This window comes from Argopecten irradians, chromosome 4 (assembly GCF_041381155.1).
Source record: "Argopecten irradians isolate NY chromosome 4, Ai_NY, whole genome shotgun sequence".
Taxonomy (NCBI): Eukaryota; Metazoa; Mollusca; class Bivalvia; order Pectinida; family Pectinidae; genus Argopecten; species Argopecten irradians.
The window spans coordinates 38614982-38639631 of NC_091137.1; the positions used below are offsets into that span (position 1 = coordinate 38614982).

Below are 24650 nucleotides of genomic sequence, written 5' to 3' on the forward strand. Positions count from 1 at the left end.
TGGTAAACGATAATTATATAGTTATAGTAAACATTTTTTCTGAAAAGAGTTGTTCCCCTTTATTTTATCTTTGGGGCGAAAATCAACATATTAAACATTTAATAAAAAATATCTATATAAAATTATATGAAAACTGCATACCCTCAAATCATTAAAATACAGCTTTATTTAATCTTAATAATATTTTTCAAAAATTTTAATTTAAAAATACCTTTGATAAAATGCATGATGCAGAGGTTGCAATTGACATGCATTGCTTGTAAAAATGAAAATATATTGAAGATTATTAACTCCATTACCATGAAACATAAAAACTATACAGTATATGTATATGTATAGGCAAACATTGACTTAATGATAACAAAAAGTAAGATTGCTTTACATGTTTTGTTCATTAAATTCTTTGCTCAAAGTTTATTTGATGATTTTTTCAACTTCTATATCCCAAACCAAAAAATAAAAGATTGATTGTCTTGAAATGAGTGATCATGCATCGCTGATTGGTTGGATTCTGTTGAGATTCAGACCCGGGACATCACTGATTGGCTGGAATTTGTTGATATTAAGAGCCAAGACATCACTGATTGGCTGGAATTTGTTATATATTGACCAAAGACATCACTAATTGGTTGGATTCTGTTGATAGGCTGACTCAAAACAGTGATGATTGGCTTGACTGACTTGATTGAGTTGACCTTTCCGAAGACAAATCCAATAGAACCATGGCCACTTCCCGCTCTGACTGAGGGTGCAAGGTCTGTAAAAGCACATATCCAAATAAAATCAGTACCACTGAGGTCATTTTAATAAAAAAAAATTCAAATTTACTGAAATGCATTGAGTCCCATAATAAAAATGTACTCTTCATTGTTTGGGAAAGTTATATACAATGTAACTCCCATTTAACTTCAAACAAAGGAACACCAAATGAATTATGATATTAGGTTTTTAATTTTATGTGGCTAAGTGGTTCAGGTGTTAATGTATCACCAATTAGGCTTTCACTTCTAGGTTTTTAGTTCAAACCCAAATGGAGCAACAGTACCATAGGTCAGACGTTTTTCTCTGGGTACTCTGACTTTGCTTCACCTCCAAACCTAGCAGATTCTTAAATGACCTTGGATTATAGGACATAAAACAATCACAAACTAACAATAAAATTTTACCTGGGATCTTATCTGGAAAGCTACTGGTTCAAAAGCACTGGTATAAGTATCATTGTGTGAATCTGTCCCGTCTACTGTGGAACAGCTAGGACTCAGCGTAGTTGATGTGGACGGACTGTAATTAATGATTTAAAATTTAGACAGTCAGATCATTAAATTTACAAGCCTTGCCATTATTTACTTGTTTATTGTAAAAAATATACAACATTGTTAACACAGAATTTTTTTTGTGTTAAAATAAACTAAAGTTCAAACTTCATATCATTCATTCCCAGATTGATAATTGATTATTGTTTACAAGAACTGATGTTTAATTTTCATGCACTTAATTGTTGATTCAGAGTACCATGTAAAGTAAGTCAATTTCCACTTCTCAATGGGGCAAAAGTTCCTATGTTGGGCAGTTACCAAGTACTGACCACTAGCTGGTCAGTGGTTTTTCTCTGGGTACTCCAGGTTTCCTCCATCATCTAAACCTAACACATCCTTAAATTACCATGGCTGTTAATAGGATGTTAAACTAAACAAACTCACTTAATCCTTGGCGGCGACTCAGTTTGATGGTAAGGACTATAATTGACTTCCTGAGAGCAGTATTTTTGGTGGCCAAACTCTTCTGATACTGTATGTAGGGGTTGGATGGAGTAACCATGGTTGGCCTGGAAATAATGTGGCAGTAGGTTGCATGTTGGATAGGAAGGTGCCTCATCTGTCACACAATTAAACAGAAGTTAGATGCTAATTCTGACATCATGTTAGTCTTCACATTTTTTTTTTTCTTTTTTAAAGTCATATTTGAATATTAATTGGGCTTAATTTCATTTAGAATTCAGTTAATATTTAAATTGTCAAATGAATGACTTTGAATCTTACAATTGTACTATCAAACCTGCCTTAAACTACCTCTGTATAAAGACCACCTGCTTAATAAGACCATTTTCATAGGGCCCTTAATGGTCAATTTCAACACGATCTGACCTGGGTATAAAGACAACTTGGCTATATTTTCTTTGTCCTCTGAGTGGTCTTTATAGACAGGTTTGACTGTATATGTGTTCAACATTGCAATGTAAATAATAATTCAAACTTACTGCAAAGCGTAAATATAAAGTTCAAAAAAGTTTTTATGTGAACGACCTTGAACTATTGACATGTGCGTTAATTTGCGATCACCAGGCATGGCTTCAAACTGCCTGGCCATCAGTCAATTTTGAAGAATATTCAGGACAGTGTTTTAAAAGTCTATATGAGGTCTGGATCCTTAATTATCATCTATTGAACAAAATGTGTAATAAATTCTCATCATGGTAGGTATATTTAGTTCTGCCATTTGTTGGATAATTTTGTCATTCTGAGTTATCTGCTCTTTAGAAAGTGGTGAATGTCTTATTGTAACATAAAACTTGATTTTCAGAATCATATAATTTTTTCAGAATATAATACGTGTTTCCACATAATAACATAATGATAATTTGACCAAATGAAATAAATTGCTGCAACTCAATCCCATACAAAGGGAAATAACTCAGCGATAAAAAAATATTGAAAAACACTTTTCACTGACCTGCATGGTAAAAGACATCCACTGGTGCTGAGGTGTGCTGTGTCATATTAATCATTTGGGTGTTGTTGGAGCTCCAGGGGAGGGGCATGTCTTGTCTGCTCTGCCAAAGCCCCACCCCATGGGACGGCCACTGAGGTGAGACAGAAGCTTCGGTTGTCTGATTGGACTCGACATTTTTCAGCTTTTCACACATCCGAGCAAGCTCTCTTATACAGTATCCAGAACAATTCGAGTCATTACTTTTCAGATATCCTGCACCATGGATGTTGAAAGCATTCCTGGTTTGGAATTCTTCAGTCGGTTGAGACAGAATTGGTGACTTTTGTACATTAACCATATTATACTGATTATAAGATACGGGTGAGACAGAATTCTGATAGTTTGCTGCTGACTGAGTATAACTTTGCTGGTTTGGTACTGTTGACTGAGGAGGTGTAATGCTTTTCTTTAAAGTTGAAGTGTAGTTGTTGTTTTGATGTTCCTGGAAGAAGCCTTGGCCTAATGCTCTTTGGTTACCAGAGATAGTTGGCATCCCAGCTAATCTGTGCCTTCGTCTGGCATTTGCAAACCATGTTTTTACCTATTAGCAGAAACAAAGTTAAGAAATATTACATTAAAAGACATTTTTCTCTTACTTCCTTTTTAAGTGTTGATTCAACTCATACTTTTAAACAAGTATTTCTTTATTCAAATCAAAAATTATTTCCTCCTTACATTACAGAGAATGATTTCATTCGTGTTTTTGACCCTTTTGACTTTAAGTTAACTGAAGTTCAAGGTGAATCCATTTAACAAACTTGATTGCATCCTTCACCAAAGCTTATTAAAGCTAATATAAATTTTAGACACCGTTTTAAACATTTTAGCAAAATAAATTTAAATTGACTAATTATCAGGGTCCTTTGGTTAGAAGTCAGAACCTATTAAATATTTAGAAAATTTATTAAACAATTTTGTTAATTTCACACCTGTGACTTTTAATTTTTGGAAGGTGAAGGTTATTTGTTTGAACAAACCATGTTTCCCTCTGCACATGCACACTTACAATAACTAACCTAGTGAGCAATAAGCTATACCTGATAAGTTGTCAGTCCAGCCATGTTGGCCAACGCTTGTTTTGTTTCCTGAGAAGGATAAGGATTTGACAGGTTTTCCATAAACCATTTATTTAAAACATCTTTTGACATTGCAGAAAGTTTTGAACTTGGTCTTTCTCCACTGGGGCAAATGTTCTTAGGTGGTGGATTTCTGAGGAACATGCAAATAGTATTTGTAAAATTTTATCTTGATTTATAGATTTTAACAATTTCAATGTTTCTATTATTCAGAGTTCTTTTTTAAATTATTGGAATCATTTTTGATTATTTTTCAAATCTATTGAAAATTCATTTGTAGATTTTTCAAAATTTGCTCACAAAATATGGATGAATTTTGTTAATAGTATTAAAAAAACTACTTTTACCATTTGAATGAATGTACACATATATTTCTTGAGGTTAAAAAAATTGTTTCTCATTATTTAATTGAAACATCATCTTTTTACATGCATAGCCTATTATCTAAAATACCATCTAGTTATACTTACTTTTGCCTGACTCTAAATCTAATAAGTGGGCTCAGCTTATGTCCAAGTTTTGCCTCTTTTTCTGCATAATGAGCTTCATCCCAAATTTCAAGCAAGCCAACATAGCTACTGAATTGTCCTCTCTGTAAAATTAGACAAGTTTGAATTCAGGTTTAGGCACAGGGACCTGGCACGAAAATTTTTAACCAACAGTAGACATGTAATATGTATATATGTATATTGTTGGTTAATTTTTTTTGTGCCAGGTCCCTGTGGGTTTAGGTAATAAATAGACGAATATGAAATTGATTGATGTAACTGTATCTCTATCAAATTAAACAAAGTAGGTATGATGAAATACTGATATAGATATTTATTAATGTTTCTGGTAACAATTATAACTTTTACAATCTAAAATGACAAGGCATTATGTCAATTACATAAACTAAAACAAAGTCTATCTTTCACATTTTGGTCAAATGTGATCTATCAGAGTTACTCCCCTTCAAATAGATCGGTATGTTTTCGGTCTAATATCCAAGACGAAAAAAGTCAAATTAAACGTTATTTATACACCTCTATAGAGTTATTGTTTATTTAGAAAATTACACATTAGTTTAAATGCATGGGTTGACTGGTTTTTTAAAGATTAATTTGAACTGCAGCGTTATTTTGATCTGAATTATTAAGGTTTTGAAATGTTTCCAAATAACATAAGATTTATATAATAAACACTGGCATTAAAAACATAGATCGTGCTATTCTGCATGTTATTTTAAAAAAACATTGCAGGCAACATTTTGCATCAAAGAAAAAAATGGCTGATTTCAAAATGGCACTGTCTGATAAACAGTAAAAAGCATGTAGCTGCATGAAAACAAATTAATTAAGATTTAATTACAGGATTTGAAATATTAATATAAAAACTTTTCATTCATTTTTTGCATATTAAATCTTACCTGTAAAAAGTTAACAACGTCCTTGTATTGTCTCTGCTCAAATTTCAGTGCAATTAACGCTCGTAAAAAAGGCTCGTTTGTCAAAAGTCTCTCCATTTGCTGTTGGCACATATTTTTTATGATCTTGTCCAAGATTTCAAATCGCCCGTGCATTGCTAATGCTGACACAACTTCCCCGGTCAGTTCTAACTGTTTGTCCGACAGTTCGTAATTTGACAACATCCCGTCTAGCATCCCTTGCAGATCGGAAATGTTTTCGTTAGAAATGTCCATGATATTTGGTATCTCTGAGTTGGTGCTTTCCATTTCACCGGTTGAATTACGGCGTATGTTTCATCAGGAACATTTGAGAATGATAACATATTTTACCGTAAGAATCTACGGTTATATGTTTGACACGTTAAAATCCACATCGAAAGTTTTTGACACTTTCACTGTTTTTCAGTCACCGAAAGGGCCAGGTTAGGGGTATTTTACTGTCGTAAATAAAAATGTTAATTGCGTCAGTTGGATATAGAATCAGACAGGGTTGATAAGTTTTAAAGAATTTACGACAAAAATAAACTTATTTTAAGATATTGCTTAACTTTGAAATGATAACCAGTTTTCTGTTCCCCTTTCGGTGACCCTCTGTCATATGGATTTGCATTATTCATAACACACGTGACTCTCATTTCAATATTTGCCTAAAAGTACACGTAAAAGTACACAGCGGGGTCATGTGTACTATTTGTCAGGCTTACCGGGTTTCGAAGGAAAGTTGACGGACAGAAAAATATGAAAATGTGTACTTCAATCGCAACATATCGGAGAAATTTTCGGTAATCTTCGGAATCACACTTGTCGCAGAGACAAAAGAAACCAAACTTTAGAGTTCAAATTTCAGAGTAGATTTTAATATTGTAGAGACTGGTGATTAGTATAACTTACGCAGTGCACAGGGATCTGAAAATTAGTTACAGTTTATATAATTATGGACCTACCAGAGTGCCTTAAGACCATTTTATATGTTTTGGGGGTCTAGATCAAATATTGGTAAAAATCATACTCTACATAGTAATATACGCTTACGTGTATAATACTATATGTATAACACACGTGAAGCTAATACCAGATTCGGGATTCGAATAACGAATCCGGTGCCAGCACCTTAATGTATTCGTTATTAATTGATATTGATTTCAAAATTTATGAAAAAACAGATCAAAACACAATTTCACAACCTCAAAAACACTAAATTAAATACCAGGATAAATTGCTTTGAGTTTGCTGGCACTGTATTCTCGTTATTCGGTTTTCAATTTTGAATAACGAATACATTGCCAGCATTTAATTTGTTATTCGGTAAAACTTACAGAAACATCATTTCAAAGACTTAAAAACCGTAAAACACCTCCTTAGATCGTATTTCGTTATTCAGTTTAAATAAATTCACCTATTTGTTATTCATACTTCTGTAGTATAGCAGCAATTGTTCTCACTCATTTATTCTATCAATGCCTAACAATTTAATGTGTTTTCTGTTTATTTATTTATTTCAGGAAGATACTGACAATGCTGTGATGACTGATATACCAAAATGCAGACTATGTTACCAAACAGTATCTGGATACAGCAGCGATTGGAATAACACGTAGAGTTAAAAAGGGCGTGTCTGCATTAAGAAGGAATGGCATCTAATACAGGTCTTGTAGCGGTCCACACCCCTGGTCAAACAACGTGTGTCCACCACCGACAGGTTACTTTGGACTGGTATTGTGAGACAGATGGCGACATCATATGTGCTAAATGCGTGTCCTCTACCCACAAGGGCAATAACTGTATTCAGCTCAGTGAGACCATCCCACAACACAAGCAAAAGATACAAGATTTCGTCAAACATATTGAACGCAATAAAGTCATACACATCGAAAAAGAAATCGACTGTGCTCGCGAAAGTTTGAGAAAGCAAACGAGTCATTTCGAAAGTGTATCTAAAGAAGTACAGAAACAAGGCGAGAAACTGAAAGAGGAAATCGACATTTTAACAGCTCAGCATCTTTCTCGATTGAAACATCTAGAAGAAGAAAATACAAAACTTTTAAAAAGTTATCAAAATGAGCTGGAGGAAAAACTGGAAGAACTCAGAACACTGATGAAAGAGTGCAAAGAGTCTCTCCAAACTGGAACTGATATTCAAGTGTTTGATATTGCCAGTCAACTTTTGTACAAGTTTACAATACCTAGATTTCTAAACCTAGGTACCGTTAAGTTCAATCCCAAAGCAAATCCTAGACATTTACTGGAAAGTGCATTTGGGAATTTGGCATCAAATTCACTTGGTTTCGAGCCAAGCCCACCTGTAGGACGAATGTTAGATACAGTACATATGACACAAATGTCAGACCTTGTAGGGAGGACAACACTGCTGCCGACGACAATTCTTCTGACTGAAAAGAATGTTCCGTGTAGCGTTCGTTCAATATGTCCTGCAAACGATGATGGGATATGGGCTTGCGACAATAGTACATACAGTGTCAATGTATCTGACCAGCCAAGGAGATGCAAAGCATCGGGTAGAAACCCCGGTTACTGTTAAAGATATTTGCACTTTTCCAACTACTCAAAACCTCTGGATGTGCCCTGATATGGATAACAGTATGTTTGAGCTTGTATCGGGTAAATTCACACGGCGGTTCATCACCGAAGAGATGCCAATTTCCATCTGAGTGCATTGTCCTTGTAGGGGTGACATGCCAAATCATGAAATTCAATGTACTGAGGCAATATGTTGCTTGAACAAAATCCAAGAAGGAAAAGCCATTGGTAATATTACCGCGGGAAATATCCTCATGTCCCGCCAGTGGTCAGATTGCAATAGTAGACAGAGATTGGACAGAAGATGGGGGTGAGGGAAAACCCCATATTACAGTTCTGAACGAGAACCAGGAGGAAATGTATCGCTATAATTGACAGGATCAGCACATTGCTAGAATGTCCGGAGCAACATTTGACCCGTGGGATTTGCAATACGACAGTCAGGTTCGTCTTGTCATCAGTGATTAGTACCAATGAGCAATGTCATCAGTGATTAGTACCAATGAGCAATACCTTCGACTGCTGCACACAGACAGTGGGGTTTCAGAGGCAATCTGCATTGATGTAAGAAACGTCTTATGGGCTGTGTTTGATGAGTTTGGTACACAAAAGATCAAACGTCTACAATACGTTCATTAAGTAAGGACTAGAAGAAAACCATTCAAAAACTGTATTGGACTGAAATGTTGATACTGAATTCATCTTGGCACTTCTAGTCCGGTATTAATCGGGACTTAATCATTCACGTTTTATATAAACTCTCGCTATTTTTGCAAATGACAAAACTGTAGTTTGTCGACCACGTCGCAGTATTGCTGGGGATGGCAATACAGGTACTGTATATACAAGGACTCTATTGTCACAACATCATTCTGAAAATATGCATATACATTATATACATATATACTTTAATATTAAAAGACATTTAAGATTACCCATCATAATAAATAAACTTTTATATTTAATAACATCAATATTGCATCCATGGCGATATGCACATATAGTATAATAAAAGTTATCTCACATGCTGTTTGGCTTGGTTTTGCTTTTTGCAATGTCCAAGTAACAGCCAGGACCATTTAAGTTTTTTATTAGTTTAACGTCCCGTGAACAGTCAAGAGTCATGTAAGGACGTGCCAGGTTTGTTATCGAGGGAAAGCTGGAATACCCGGAGTAAACACACCGACCAGTGCTCAGTACCTTGCAACTGCCCCACGTAGGAATCGAACTCGCGAACCAAAGGTGGAGGGCTTTTGGTAATATGTCGAGACATCTCAACCTCTCGGCCACCGCGGCCTATATTAAACGTTCAAGATATTTATTTTTTAAATGAACATTAAAATATTTTTAAAAGTAAAAGAAAAATGTTTGAAAGTATGTAATTTGACACTTCATTGTTAACAAATGAACAACATATGAATGGATAAAGCTAAAACTGCCAATGCACTAATAAGTAAGAGACTCCATATAATGATCTCTTTTAGTCAATGGAAAGAAGGTTCTTTTCTCTGTTTTTCTCTCTTTTCGTTTTTTTTTTTTTTTTTTTAATATCTAATACACACAGTGAAACTTAAGACATGTTCTGCATTGCAGCGATACACTTCAATTGTTATATGTTTAATCGTTACCAATGGAAATAAATGACTATGGACTAATTAATTAAGCAGATATGTAAATCTTGGGCGAGGAAGACGTATTCAGTACATTCTGAGAGAGTGTCAAATTCCAGGATGCCATGGCTGCTTATCTTGCTTTCTGAATAGTCACAAAATACTATGTGTGCCAAGGGGAATCAACAAATCAAAATCGAAAAAGATTCCTTAAGTAATGCCTCAGTTGCAAAATCAAAATGTTTTGGGCATCACTGTAGGCATCTCGACCTACATATCTATTATAAAATAATTGGAAATAAAGAAGGAACGGACTGAAAATTTGGCTCTACCTATCTTGCATTTTCGCTTCATGTGGGCCTTTTCAAGGATGTATGAATCTTTGGTCTAGCCAATGGTAATTTAGTACGATACTCCTCCTAAAATATAGTGTTCATGTATTTTGCATAATTCAAACAGGTACATTATCGTACTTGGCGAAGTCGCCATTGTTATAAACTATTCTTTTATTCTTAAAGTTTAAATATTAACGTGTTGCACAAAAACAAATCTAAATTATAAACAAATTATTTTTCTAGAACTTTATAAAGCATCTTTAAATCCATTCATTCTGGTTCGGAAATATATCTTTTGCTAAATTCACATACTGTAGGTTTAATTTTATCATAATGTTTCTGAAAAATAAACGAAGAATAACAAACAACACGAATAAAATGCAACATTTTGATATCAACCATGTTACTACTTCCATATGGAATTTGGCAGGTAATCTCCCTTTATCGTTATTCTTTAATTTCCGCCAGGTTCTCTCTAGTTTCACTTCCGCTTTGCCACATCAACTTTTCACGATGGAAGCCCTGTATGCATTGCCTTTCAATATCTTAGTTTGTCCGAATCTCAAGCTTAAGAAGCCGACATGGTTAAAACAACCTTCTGCGATGTTTATGTTTTCAGCGATTTTACTGTCATATTTCCTCGTTACTGGTGGTAAGTTAAAGTAGTGTTTGCAGAAGTTTGTACCCGAGCTCTCGCCGGTCGGAACCACGAGAGGGCCTGTTTATCGAACATTTATAAGGCTAGAACATTACTCATAAACATCATGCATGTTTTATTGTATGATATAATGCTTATGTACTAAAATGCAATGTGAAGATTGTGTTGAAACGCACCCTTTTCTTCAGAATTGAAGATAAGCTTAATTTTGTACCACGACATTTCGTCCCATCGAATGTTTCATTCGTTGTAAAAAGTTCGTTCCTTCTCACTCAACAGGTGTTTGCACGCTAAAGTAAAAGCAATGTTACTTTTACCTCTTTTAAAATGGTTTCGAAATCCATAATAATCATCTATACAAAATTGATCAACATGATTTTATTTGATAAATTTCGAATTAGGTTAAAACGTCGTGTTAAAGTGTGGCAAAACGTCTTGGAGCAACAAAGTTTGGGGCGAAACGTCTGCCATTGATTCCCTGCACCCTTCAACCTTATTATTGCCGATACATAGGTATCATATACAGTAATATAATTTGGTGTACAATCCGAAAATGCACGGCCAGACCAAGGTTTCAACCTGGGACCCTCTGAACACTTGCTGGATACTATTTAAGTTCCCCCTACGGAGTGGGGAACTTATTGTGTTCGCCCAGTTTCTTATTCTTCTTCTTCTTTTCCGCCGCGACTTTGTCTGACCATTTTCTCGAAAACTATAATTCCTATCGCAATGAACCAGTAAGAGTTATCTCCCTTTTTTGCTGGTCAGCAGGGATCCGTTTTAGGTCCAATTTCATTTTTGTTGTATTTTTAAGCTATAGATCATATTGTTACTAGTGACAAAAAACTATTTTGAGGTTTTTTTTTTTAATTTTTTTTGGCAACTTTTGCAGACCATGAACCAAGATGGCCGCCACGGCATGCAATTGGTAAAAATTGAACAAAAAGGGAACATGGTTGAGAACACAAATCTAATACTATTATAAGCATTGCTGTGCCTAATATATTAACTTTAAATGATGTGACTTTTCAAAATGCATTTTTCTTCTGCAAAATAAAATTTATTTATCGGTAAAATGTCACATCATCATTCAGGGAGGTCATGATCACTTTTGTCAAATTATGCTCGATCTGTGGAGATTGGAATGGGGAAACTTTATGTGACGGTACCTGTCACAATTAGATCTTGTTATTAATTGAGCTATGTTCATTGTCACTGACGATTGACCATAATAAGTATTTAACTGATACATTATTGGTCTTAACCTGTTAAGACAGAGTTTGGTTACAGCACCAAATGTAAAACGTTTAGAACAGGAGTAGAAAAATACAGCTATCAGATCAGGATTTAAACCTAGGACCCCCAAGCTCAAACACTTAACAGGATATGGTCTACCAACTGATGAGCTACCTAGTACCTGTTTCCCACCTCCACCCATCTCCTACCTTTCACATATATATCACTCAGTAATATAAAAATATGTCAATGCTTTAAAGTGAATAGTCGGGCAAAGAAAACCAGTCTAAATGCGTTCATTGGCCTTCCAAAAGTTCTCACATATTAATACGACGGTCAAGTTCTGCTTAGTTTTGGCCAGTTCTGACCATTAAAGTAAAGAAAAGCTGAAAGCATTGAAAGCGAGGCTGCGTGGAAATGTAACCACGGACATTGTGAGCCGGGAGGACGTTTTAGAATTTCCATACTTTAAATTAATTTCTTCGTACGCAGACAGATTTTGACGAGACATTTTATTTTCCCATTTCATAAGAAATTATACTGGATACATTCACACCATTTTTACCGACTTAAGCTATCCTTGCCCGACTGTTCACTTTAAGCTAACTTAAGAACTCTTTTTTAATGAATCATTATCTTGATGTTTGTTTTAGGTATAATCTATGATGTGATTGTCGAGCCTCCAAGTATTGGATCTACAACAGATGAAAGAGGAAACTCTAAACCAGTAAGTATGCAAGCATGCCATATATGCATCATATAATTTTAATGATAATATGTCATGAGACAATTGCAACTAAGGATCTGGCAATTCTCCAATTTTGTCATTAATGACAAACCAGCTAGGACCAGGATACTCCAATATAATTAAAATGATCTGTTGTTGTGAAAAAACCATGAATAGATAATTTTAATCAGATTAAGGATACTCCATCTATTGCAATTTGCAATATAAATGTAGTTAGGTTAACTCCATTCCTAATTCCCTGCAACATGTCCTTGTTCTTCTGCCCAATCCGCTTGCCTCCTCTTCTATGACAATGCTATTTAACAGCAAATGCAGCAGCTACAGAAGTAAGTACAGAAACAGCTTTGGATCATCCGATTGTAATTGGCAATTCAACCTTTAAAAGAATTAAATTAATCGTTGCATTTTGAAAAAAATCTTTAAAAAAAATCTATCATAGCTATATCTTTTATCTATTTTGTTAACAGGTAGCATTCATGCCCTACAGAGTAAATGGACAGTACATTATGGAGGGATTAGCCTCAAGTTTCCTCTTTACTCTCGGTGGATTGGGTTTTGTCATACTTGACCAAACAAATAAGCCGACAACTCCAAGGTTAAATCGTATCCTCCTTTTGGCTGTAGGATTCGTCTGTATACTTCTGTCATTTTTTACATGCAGAGTATTCATGAGAATGAAACTTCCGTAAGTATTGCTGTTGTTGTTGATATGGTGTTAATGTCAAATGATGAAAAATTAAGTCTTAGGTCTACCTCTGCATTTGGAAAAGAATCTTTTTTACTTAAATGTGCAAACATAGAAATCTCAAACTTTTCATGCTTACATTAAAACAAAGGAAGCAAGATATAGATCATTTTATAAGTGATGGGACCGGGTAAATCGTGTCTTGATTCATTTCATGTCTAGTTTTCTAAGCTGTATTATACAAAGTTCCTTTAAAGGAAGAGATTAACTATATTGGAATCTGCTGGTGAAAAAAAAAATCAAAATTGATAACAGTATTTTGCTTTGCAAAAAAGATTCTTGAAGCTTTATGCAAATTAAGATTTAAAATTCAAAAGTTATAGATCTCTGACTGCCAATTACTGTTGTTTGATCAGTCCTTTCTTTTAACAGAATTTGATATCTTAGCAAAACCATAGTGAGCAAAGATGAGAGTTAAATGGAAACTTTAGTACAGTATTGTCACTATAAATGTGTCTCTTCTTTATTACAGTGGTTATCTGATGTCTTAAGCTGTTTTAAGAAGTACCTGGTTGTTGGTGAAGATCTACTTAGGAAATCTTTGTCGGCGTCCATGTGGTGGTGAAGATCTACTGAGGAAATCTTTGTCAGCGTCCCTGCTCTCATCATAACATCAGAATCATCACATTTGTTTGTTTAATACTTATATAAGTATGATCATAAATGTTAAATATGCAAAATTCAGTGTGATGTTTAAATAATATGAAGAGACTTTATATGTAAATGTTCTTTTTGAAATTGCTTTAAGTTCTATGAATGTAGTTGTGAGATATCCAATTTCCATAATAATTAAAAAATAACATTTATTTTATTACATGTCATTTTGTTCTTTTTGTTTTTTAAACAATCATCATCATGAAGTCTGTGTAGTGTCCATTGCGACATCTTGACTTGACAAGGATTTGAGGACGTGTCAGGATTCATGGTGGAGGAAAGCTGGAGTAAGTCTGTATGTACATGTACTGGTATCTTAGGGAGACCATCCTCTTTTCTACAATGGTCACACTCGCATCGCATATCATTATACTCTAATCTATTAAAGTTAAGATATATACTGCACTGTAATTGTGACTTCAATTACTGATGTATTTCAGTTATCCGTACACTGTCAAGCAACCTTAGTGAAGTTATATGTACACTGAAGACGGTGTACATTAATTTTGCATTTAATTTTATCAGACAATTTGCATGACATCCTGTGAATTTGCCAATGTAATATATTTGCAATGATCAGTAGTTTTATATAACTTGGAGTGCTTTTGATTGGCTGGAAATCCATTGTGATATCTTGACTTGACAAGGATTTGAGGACGTGACAAAATGGTGGCCTCTGCTGGATATTTGGAACACATTTTGACATCGAAATTCTTTGAAATGTTGATTCTTAGGAGTCATGTGATAAAAATTGTCTTAAATTTGTGTTCCTTCCATATGAGGTTTTATGAAACTCACCTTGAAGTTTTAACTTTTGCTTGCCAAGGCTTGCAAAGACCTGTTTCATCTAATGAAATGAACATTCATTTAAGATCCTATATATATCCATTATTGTATTCAGGTTAAGAGATTCTAATTTAAATTTAGTTTAATCATCCTTGGGTAACATTTGTGGAGCCAAATTCTATTTCTATACACATCCACACACTGGTCAGAAACACTCCCAAATTCTTGTCTGATTTGATGTAGATTATCTCCCTTTAGAATGGAATGCCCAAAATATTGAACCTAATACATTTTTTTGCAGACATATAAGCGAATAAATTTGGATTTATATTCATTTATATGTCTGCAAAATCTTTCCAGAAGTGAACCCAAATATTCTGATAGATTTGACAGGATTGACGATGAAATGATAGCATTAGTAACCTCTAACAGTTAAGCCTTACACCGCTGTTGTAATGATTAGTTTTATAAACTTTAACGTACTATTAACAGCCAAAGTCATTATATAAATAAGGACATGCCAGGAAGTACACGGAGAAAAACCATCAACCAGCAATCAGTATCTGGCAACTCCCCCATATGAAATCATTCGAACACACGACGCAGAGGTGGAGGGCTTGTAGTAATACAATGGTAATGGATAACCAATGGTTAATAGAAATAAACATTGATGATGAAGCTACATATGTAAGGGAGGCGACATGTAATAATAATACTAAAGGAAGGCAACTACAGAATCCAGCTTTGGAAAACTAATAGTGAGAAAGACCTGGGAGTCACAATGGATAATACCTTGAAATTTACAAATCAAGTCCATAAAACTACATGAAAAGGAAACCAAAGCATGGGTATCATTTTCAAAACATTCACATATCTTGACAGCCAAACCTTTAAAACCCTATATAAGATATAAGACTCTGGTTAGACCTTATTTGGAATACTATTCTGTCGTTTGGTCTCTATGAAAAAAAAAAAATATTAAAACCATAGAAAACGTCCAACGAAGAGCTACAAATAGACTTGTTAACCTAAAGTATCTCTCCTATCCTGACCGATTAAAGACCTTGGGTAACCCAACACTCTAGTATAGAAGACTGAGGGCTGATATAGTGGAGACCTTTAAGATAATCAACAAAATCGACATTGTTACCAGTGAGAACATGTGTACTTCAATGAGACGCACTGGTACAAGAGGTCACAACAAAAAACTCTACAAAAAGCCTTTTCTTCTCAATACAGCCAAGAATGTTTTCAGTAACAGGATAGCAGAGACCTGGAATTCTCTTCCTGTTGATGTGGTCAATGCTGAGAACCTGAACAGTTTTCAAAAATAGATAAAACAAGCACTGGAAGAACCATGCCACAAAATTTCTACCATCAACTTAAGAACAACAGTATATTATACACAAACCTAGGACTTACTATTTACGATTTTAGCAATCACTTTAAATATATTTTTTTTTCATTATTGTAAATATTACTATATAATTCAATTTTGCTTGTTACGAGCATTTTCATTGGCTTAAAAAATTTACTTTATCAGCCCATAAAGGAAAAATTGGCATCGCCGTTTGTGTCCTTAAATATCACTACAAGCCTTTTATGTCTTTCCAATGATGTTGGACTAATGAGAAACTGATAAGAAACTATATTTTACCATTTCCAAAGATTATAGAAAGTTACGCAAAGTGATTTTAATCACGACCCTAAGATCTAGGTAGATTTAGACTATCATGCCACTTACCAAACATCACATATTTGTTGTACTTGTTAATAGAAATTTTTGTTTAATGCCTTTTAACAGCTATTATATAGCCTTTACTTGTAATGATTCAAAGTTTTTGGTGATTTAACCTCCAACAACTACTTATTAATCAAAGTGACTAGACACTACCGCAGATGGTAAATCAAAATGGAGACTTCGTTTAATAACACAAGCTTCACAAATGCATACATATGCATACAATTCATACACAATTATAAAAGTTATTAATAGATTTTGTTCAAAAACAGTGTACAAATCAAAAGAAAAATGCAGTTTTGTAATCATTTATTTGTAAAATGCATCACATATACATGTCGCACCATGTCTGTCCGCAACTGAGAGGAACTCCATTGTGACATGATAGTCAGGAAACGATGATATAACATCATGATTAGAGAGTGATCAACATGAAAAATATGTTGGAATTTTGGCACCACATTTGACCTTGAAAAGTTGTTTTATATCTAGATATGAAACAAAAACAAAAAATCTGAAATTTGCATTCTTTTCACATAAAATTTCTGGAAACTTACTTCAATGTTTTCATTTGTGTATGCAAAGGCTTGTACAGTATTAATTTAAAGAATAAAAATTTACAAAGACTTGTTTCATTTTCAAATGAAATGAACACTAATCTTGCTTATATACTAAATCTAATATCTTCAACATTTACTGGATGAGGAAGTGTTTAAGAAATACCTAGCTCCCATATATACAGAAGATTTTACTATAGTCTATGTTTGTTCAGCGGAATACACAAATGATATTCATGTATATATGCTCCACAATATGTTTTGTCAACAGATACATGTCTAAATCTAACACAGTTCCATGTACATGTTGTTGTTCCGAGTCAAAGTATCTAGTCTTCCAGCATGTTGCATCAGTTAACAAGTATGTAGTTAGAGACGAGGAAATTTTAGTGTGGCATCAGTATGGCAGTCATGTTGTTAGAGTTGAGGTAATTGTAGTTTCCTGGTACATATATGTAGGTGGTATCAATTGGCTGGCATGTAGTTAGAGTCGAGGTAATTGTAGTCTCCAGGAGTGAAAGTTGTATAATCTGTGTCCACTAATGTAGCTTCTGGCAAACTGACTGGTTTTAATCGATGACTCGAATTGTGTTTTTTGGTTTCAAAGTTACTGAAAATACAAAATAAAAAATTCTTAAAGATGCTCCATTGCCGACAAAACATAAACAATATTCATTATTTGAACAATAATTGGTGTTTAATCGTGCGCATATATGATAATTAACAAAAAAATAATAATATAATTTATTTTGCTTTTGATGCATGCACAATCAGAAATGTATTTCATATAGGACATAGTACCTTGGAATATTTTGGGGACACAAATAATTATTTTCAATATTTTTATCTTCAAGTAAAATTAAAAGCTCAAACTTTTCAATGGTGTCTTGGTGCAAAACTTTTGTAACTGAAGAAAAACACTTATTCGTCTGCTACTGTTCTTGATAGAGAAAATATACCATTTGTCAGTGGTGGAGCATCTATAAAATCTAGATACATAGACTATACCACTAAAGGAACATTGGAAAAGTGGTCTTCATGCACACAGGTAAATATTAAATTGTGTTGAAATTATTCCGAAAATAAGTATACAATGTATTAAAATATAAGCATTAAAACATGGTATGGCATTCATGGTGAATCATAGATGCCAGTTGATTTGCAGACAATTAACATCTATTGCAGCAGTGCATAATATATAAATTTAGGTAGTCTGAAAAGCTCTGGCTTCTATGTAGACCATAGATACCATATATAACGATGATTTTATTTAATGCTTAATTATTTAGCAATAAATAAAATAATAAGTAAATTACCTTTCCACACACATGTCACAGAAGTCCACAGCCTCTTCCTGGTCACAGTCTGCACAGTGCCACCTGGTGCCAACAATGGGCTCACACTGGCATCGATCACACTGAATAACAAAGGGAGATAAAGCATACCATTATTATTATTATAAAACTATGAATTTCATATTTAATTTATGATGCAAAAGTCCTTCACCAAGTAATGGAATTACAAGCAATAACTTTCTGTAGAGACGTGTATAACATGTATAATATGTTAAGACGGAATAAAGAAGTTTTCCCGATATACAGAAGCTATACAGTATTACAAAGTTTGATAAATACCTTAAAACCAACGTGTTGTGGAGGAACACCATTCCTGCCCTGGACCATTTCCACCCGGAGCTGTTTGAGTCTCATTAATTCTCTATACTCGTCGGTCTCCCTCAAATTTGATGGCACACTTTCGTCATCCTAAAATAAAAACGTTTGTCAATGCCATATGGGCTTATACCACTCATTTTGTTGTTCAATGAACATGACATAATCCATGAATATCGCTACACTGTCAAAGGGAGCTACGTTAGATAAAGGGAGGAAACAACATACCAACGGTAGATACATTTTTGTCAATGTAAATAATGAGTGATTCAAATTGATACTACATGTAATTGCTTCTTCTGAAAAGAGTAAAAACAAAGTCTATTTAAAGTTAGTGCCTTTTTAGGACATCCAAGGTTAAGAAGATGGAGGAAATCTAGATAAACCAACAACCTAAGTTTGGTACCTCGCACTTCCACCATAAGGGTTTTACACTCCTAACCCAGAGTTCAAGTCATGTGGTAACATATTAAATCATTTCAACCACTCGAAAAATTATGTGACCCCCCATATAAATAACAAGAGCTTACAGAAATGTCTGGTGTATAAGTGTCAGGAAGGTTGCTGTTCGAGTCATCGTACATATAGTCATCTTTTGTCATGGAATCATCGTCAGACATGTACACAGGTGGCTCATGGGATGAGAGAAAAGTGGACTGCTGATGGTAGAACTTGTTGAACCGATGATGGCGGTGGGATGACTGGAGAACAGATTAATACATAATTATCATATAATTAACTTGGTGAACCGATAATGGCAGTGGGGTGACTGAAGAACAGATTGATGCTTAATTATCATGTTATTAACTTGTTGAAGCGATGATGGCGCTGAGATGACTGAAGAACAGATTGATGTATAATTATCATATGATTAACATGTTGAACCGATGATGGCGGTGGGAAAACTGAGAAATACAGTATACTTATGATACAAAAAGTCTACTGGGTTTAAGTACCTTTTTTCCATGTGTAGCAATATTTGGTAGCTTTCCTGGTATGGGTAGCCCAGCCTTTGCTAATTTGATGAAGTATTTCTGTACCCGACTTGCAACCTGAAATTAGAAAAAAAAGTTTGTTTTTTTTTCAGATGTAACCTACTGTTTCTTTGTAATATCTACAGAATTAAGATGTCCAAAAACAGAACAGAAACATACCTAGACCTTTTATTACCTCACAAATGAAGTAAAACCTTGTTAAAAATCTCAAAGTTTTAAAGGATACAATATAATTCATCCAAATTTTCAAATTAAGTTTACTTGAATATATATTTCCTTGAAATTTACACGAGGGGAAAATTTCTGCTAATTATGCATAGGTCACTAGATCACAAAAGAAAGAATCTATGACCAAGTTGTAGGAGATTTAGTTAAGTTAATCACCTGTTGGGGTGTCCTGTTTCCCAGAGCTGTTGCAATCTTTTGCCATCGCCTGGCCTCCACTTCCTCAGGCTGGTACTGAACTAACAGCTGTTCTAACCTGGCATAAGAATTCAACATGTTTAACATGTGATTTATCAATTAGTGATACCTGATGATGAACCGATCAAATTAGGCTTGATTTTAGTTATCACCTACAGAGAAGAAAATGAACATCAAATTTTGATTAGAATGGTTATAATTATCTTATACATGTAGTAGGGAATTCAATATAGACTACCAGAACATTATCTTTAGCTTGGTATTTGATGCTTAGTCATTCTTATGGTAATTTGAGAGGAAAACCCTAATACATGTAATTTCTGTAGAATGGAAAATAAAGTTGGCTGTATACTGTTGGCAAGAAGACATAAACACTTATCTTTATTTTACTGAGTAATCTGCTCTTGTGGGTAGGTATTGATTAGGTATTGATACATCATTTCATTTCTGAGAAAACAATGTATTTTTGCACACAAACCAACAAAGAACAATTAATTCTCAAGAGAAGTTACTAAATTTTGTGATGGATGCAGATAGAATAAGGTCAAAGTTGTAAGTATGAATGATGCAAGAGAAACTAAACAAATCTTATTTACCATGAACATCTAACTGACCTTTTCTGTTCCTCGACATTCCACAGTTTATTAAACGTCGCTGATTTACTCTCGTCTTTCAGTCGCCCTCTCACCAATGTCACTTGAGAATCTGACGTGATCCCAGAACTTCCAGCCGTTGTTTCACTATCTACAAATTTTATTACATGTACATATATGTATATAAATAAATTGTATATTATTCTTTACTTACATATTACAATGTGACTAACTGAGTGAAAATTATTACATGTGGTATTCAATGATTAACAAAACAATAGATTCTCTCTAATATCAAATATACACCATTTGATATGAAGTTTTTAATTAGCTACATGTACCAATATATGTAAAATACTGAAGTGTACTGTAAACTTAGAAATTTGTATGAAAGGGAAATTTATGCTAATTACGCAAAGGACGTTTTAGTGTGAAAATGTTCCCCACTCAAAATATATGGTTCAGCTATGTTGCAAAAAGTTAACAAACCTGTGTATTTATTGCAAAAATAACAATATAGCAAAATATTTACAAATGCTTGTTTCGAAATTAAACACTCGTAGAAAATATCTGTATTCACAGTTATACAGTTTCAATACAATATCTTTGACTTGTACAGAAGTGGCTGTTATTATATGATTCAGGGCATTTTTTGTTATGGCAGCTAATGTAAAGGGTTGTCAAAATTTAAATTTCTTTGATATTTAAATAATTGATATATGCACCCCAAACATATCAGTACCTGGACTTCCTTCCACGATCTGTCTCTTCAGTCTTGTCATATGTTTTGGCAGACCCAATGAAGAAAAGTCTACATTTTTGGTGTATTTTTCCCAGTTAAGGGGAGGGATTGCGGCTACTTGTTGTCGTCTAGGAAACCCAATGTCTGTACCATTTTGAAGTTTTTCCACAAATGCTATAGGATTTTTTAGAGCTTCTGATTGACACTGATGCAACGTATCTAGGTCCTTCAAGGCTTGAATTCTTTGGGACTCCAACAAAATGATTGTTTTCAATAGTGTGTGATAATCTGAGTTTCCTTTCAAAGCAACATGATCAGATTCAAAATAATAAGTATCTACATCTTCATCAAAAGTTTCCTCTTCCTTCTTAAAGTCGTTTGGTACATCACTGCTGCTGTCGGGTTCATCCATCCTTTCACTCATTGTTTTTGTCTGTTATAAAAACTTTTCTGTATTAAAAAATACCATGCATTAATGTTGGATTAATCTAAAATTTCATCAACAACTGTTCGATTAACACTATATCTTTAAGTCTACCATTTACGTTTGTATGAAAGGTAATTGATTGTAAAAGTATACCCATAGTGATAACTCATGTCCAAAATCTACACTTTGTAAATTTTGTGTTATATATACATGTATATGATACAATAAACCAAACCAAATTTTGGATTCTTGATATGCTTTGTTTTGTCTAGATCTAGATCTTTCAGTTTCTACAACTCATCAGAGATACTGAAGCTAATTATAAAACATATCAATCCAGTACAGCATAAAATTTGACTGACAATTAAATACTCAATATTATTAATAGGTTGTTCTCAACTGATTATTGATCGTGATTTTACAAATACACAAATAGTTTTTTTTTTCTATTTGGTTACATCAGCTGGATCAGATTCATTTTCATTGTCATTAAAATATTCATTCTACTGGTTCATTATATATATAATTATTGGACAATTATCCCACCACTTACTTTACAGTACATTATTTGTTAAGTTTAATCATACATATTTAATTAGCACGCTGATAAGTCAAAGACCCACTATAGACTAATATATATAGAGAAAGGTAAGGAACTCCTCCGTAACGCAAAATTGGGTAATTTAGTTCAAAATATCCAGACTAGATATCTCAACGGCTTTGGTCTTGATTGAAAACTACCAACCTAACAATGAGATTAGGCTTACATAACTTTCAAGATAGTGGCCAGTCTTTGATTTATCAGCGTGCTAAATACCTATGGTTTAATTTGTTCCTATTGATGAACATTACAAATTTTGCAAATGAAAGTCTGTGAGGGAGCTCTAACTGGCTGGAGTATGAATGGTGATATTTTGACGATAATTTCTTTTGAATTTGATAGAAGTCTTGCAATTAAATTAATTAGACAATCAAAGTTTGAGATAGCGAATCAAATAAAAATGAAATATCAAAGAAGAAGAAAAAGGAGTTAAAAAAGTGTATTTGTAACATCTTCATACACGTTTTATTTGTTCTTCAGCAGTTCAGTACACAAAATAGATGCGAAACACATGTATGTATCATCTAATATCTATGTAATGACTTTATAATTCTAATCTATGTTAATGGTTACTAGTTATAAAAAAAAATGCATTCACGATTTAACAAATTTGTCATTTGCTAAAATGCAAATATTTTTCATTCCATTGTTATTATCATGTTGTTTTACTGGTAACATTTATCTGTTATTAATCGGATGTAAACACATCAAATACTTGCGTTTAAAGGTTTTCATAAAATATATAGGGGTCAGATGCATGGGATTAATAAAGATCAAATGAAGTGAGCACCTTCTGTTGTCTCTCAACATTCATTGATTATTCACTATTCAGGCGAATGTAAACATAGAAGTCGAATTATTTGGTTTCGAAACCATGATCTGCTAAAATCTGGAGAAATAATCAAAGATTCTGGATAAGATTTAGGCCTAATTCATACCAATAAACTTTGTTGTCGCCGATCGTATATCTGTACATGGGCGCATCCATCTTGAAATTACCCGGATGAAATATATTTGATATTTTTTTATAAGAGTGGTCCCCCTTACATCAGTTTTTTCACGCACTGACTAGGACTGATGTATTTTATGACTATATGTACACTTAACTATATGCCATAAATGTATGTATAAACTTTTTCCTAATATGTTTTTTTTTTGAAAATGGAGTTCATACTATCGAAAAAATGCAAAAAAAAAACATGCTGATTTTTAGACACATTAGCCACTGCCATTTCATTTGCATTTGATGAAATATTGGATTTATATGTGGTTTGTATCGGTTTTGGCCATATATCTTCCTTAAAGCTAATGGATTTTTGCGATCTCTTTAAAAATAGAGCAATTCAGTTTGATCAAAATAGGACTTTTTAACACCTTTATTATAAATCATGATGGTTTACAATGGCGTATTTTATGTTCAGCTATATACATGTACATGTAACTCAAAATATGGTTCATGGGTAGCATATAGAAACTACAATTAATTTGCTTTTGTGAACGGTATATATTGGAATTTTTATTATAAGCTTTAAGCATGTTTCCCAATCCCAAATGTTCATTTTTTTGCAGTATGTATATGTATAAAGAGATGACTAAACTTAAAAAAAAAAAAAAAAAAAAAAAAAAACCACATTTAATGCCCAAGAAAATATGAAAGCTGCCAAGGTTGGGTCCGACGCTTTCATATTGCCTTCACAAAGAAATAAAATAAAACAAAATAAAACACCCGTGTTGCAAGCAACAATACAATTCGAATTAATTCATTAATGTTTAAAATTGATCTATTTCCGCGACAAATGTTTTGTTTAAATAGTTTTAAATATAAGTCTTGAATAAAAATGCAAAGATACGTAATGGAAATATGAATCGTTCGCAAGATCGATTTTAGTTGTAAGATAATGATGCTGTTAAAATCAAGCGATGTTTTTCTTTGCTCTGTCAAACACAGCTGGTGAACAATGTACCAAGGTGTAATCAAAGCTAACCTAAGCCCTGATTGGTCTATTTAGATGGTTACAGTGTACCAATACTACACTTACATCTACTTTTGTATTCCTAATCTCCTTCGTTGGAAGGCTTATTGCAGCGATCCTAGTTGATTTTTCATGACCATGAAACGCGCAATTGTTTCCTTGTCAGTGAAAGTCCCATTTTGTTGCGGCATAAGTGTAAATACGACAGGAGAGGTAAGGGATGACTTAGAGCAGAAAATGCTTGGCATCATTATAGGTTTATTGATTGCTATGTGAAACGAGTAAAAAAAAAAATAAGTACAGTAATAGTAGATATTTTAAAATTA

The 24650-nt window shown here is 33.7% G+C and overlaps 4 protein-coding genes across 6 annotated transcripts; 2 read left to right on the plus strand and 2 right to left on the minus strand.

Annotated features, from left to right (window-relative positions):
- Positions 1 to 395: 395 nt before the first annotated feature.
- Positions 396 to 5585, minus strand: LOC138322504 (protein sine oculis-like). The gene is made up of 7 exons (XM_069266527.1): positions 5254 to 5585; positions 4316 to 4437; positions 3807 to 3978; positions 2731 to 3310; positions 1701 to 1875; positions 1167 to 1281; positions 396 to 757 (listed from the first exon to the last, which is right to left on the minus strand). Exons 1-7 carry the CDS (start codon positions 5557 to 5559, stop codon positions 653 to 655), a joined length of 1575 nt encoding a protein of 524 aa, XP_069122628.1. The 5' UTR covers positions 5560 to 5585; the 3' UTR covers positions 396 to 652.
- A 1337-nt stretch (positions 5586 to 6922) lies between these two features.
- LOC138322282 (uncharacterized) lies at positions 6923 to 7831 on the plus strand. The gene has a single exon (XM_069266321.1). It carries the CDS (start codon positions 6923 to 6925, stop codon positions 7829 to 7831), a length of 909 nt encoding a protein of 302 aa, XP_069122422.1.
- A 2414-nt stretch (positions 7832 to 10245) lies between these two features.
- Positions 10246 to 13978, plus strand: LOC138321582 (oligosaccharyltransferase complex subunit ostc-B-like). Its single transcript, XM_069265353.1, has 4 exons — positions 10246 to 10427; positions 12323 to 12396; positions 12885 to 13102; positions 13635 to 13978. Exons 1-4 carry the CDS (start codon positions 10289 to 10291, stop codon positions 13651 to 13653), a joined length of 450 nt encoding a protein of 149 aa, XP_069121454.1. The 5' UTR covers positions 10246 to 10288; the 3' UTR covers positions 13654 to 13978.
- A 2522-nt stretch (positions 13979 to 16500) lies between these two features.
- LOC138321584 (ZZ-type zinc finger-containing protein 3-like) lies at positions 16501 to 23360 on the minus strand. Of its 3 annotated transcripts, none has more exons than XM_069265354.1 (9): positions 23290 to 23360; positions 21324 to 21773; positions 20603 to 20732; positions 19950 to 20046; positions 19527 to 19622; positions 19101 to 19271; positions 18535 to 18663; positions 18217 to 18317; positions 16501 to 17510 (listed from the first exon to the last, which is right to left on the minus strand). In XM_069265354.1, exons 2-9 carry the CDS (start codon positions 21745 to 21747, stop codon positions 17366 to 17368), a joined length of 1293 nt encoding a protein of 430 aa, XP_069121455.1. In that variant the 5' UTR covers positions 21748 to 21773; positions 23290 to 23360; the 3' UTR covers positions 16501 to 17365. The 3 variants fall into 3 exon arrangements, with proteins under 3 accessions (XP_069121455.1, XP_069121457.1, XP_069121456.1); XM_069265356.1 differs by having other exon boundaries at positions 21324 to 21756; positions 23290 to 23340; XM_069265355.1 differs by lacking the exon at positions 23290 to 23360 and adding an exon at positions 23142 to 23265.
- Between the last annotated feature and the right edge of the window lie 1290 nt (positions 23361 to 24650).

Excerpts from the sequence above, each read along its gene's own strand:
- LOC138322504 (XM_069266527.1), bottom strand. The coding sequence starts at position 5,559 with ATGGAAAGCACCAACTCAGAGATACCAAATATCATGGACATTTCTAAC. Across the intron at positions 1,876-2,730 it reads GGATGTCTTTTACCATGCAG|ATGAGGCACCTTCCTATCCA; the intron begins GTCAGTGAAAAG and ends ATTGTGTGACAG. Across the intron at positions 758-1,166 it reads CTTTCCAGATAAGATCCCAG|ACCTTGCACCCTCAGTCAGA; the intron begins GTAAAATTTTAT and ends GTGCTTTTACAG.
- LOC138322282 (XM_069266321.1), top strand. The coding sequence starts at position 6,923 with ATGGCATCTAATACAGGTCTTGTAGCGGTCCACACCCCTGGTCAAACA.
- LOC138321582 (XM_069265353.1), top strand. The coding sequence starts at position 10,289 with ATGGAAGCCCTGTATGCATTGCCTTTCAATATCTTAGTTTGTCCGAAT. Across the intron at positions 10,428-12,322 it reads ATATTTCCTCGTTACTGGTG|GTATAATCTATGATGTGATT; the intron begins GTAAGTTAAAGT and ends TGTTTGTTTTAG. Across the intron at positions 12,397-12,884 it reads AAAGAGGAAACTCTAAACCA|GTAGCATTCATGCCCTACAG; the intron begins GTAAGTATGCAA and ends TTTTGTTAACAG.
- LOC138321584 (XM_069265354.1), bottom strand. The coding sequence starts at position 21,747 with ATGAGTGAAAGGATGGATGAACCCGACAGCAGCAGTGATGTACCAAAC. Across the intron at positions 20,047-20,602 it reads AATGTCGAGGAACAGAAAAG|GTTAGAACAGCTGTTAGTTC; the intron begins GTCAGTTAGATG and ends TTCTTATGCCAG. Across the intron at positions 17,511-18,216 it reads TGTGACATGTGTGTGGAAAG|TAACTTTGAAACCAAAAAAC; the intron begins GTAATTTACTTA and ends TTGTATTTTCAG.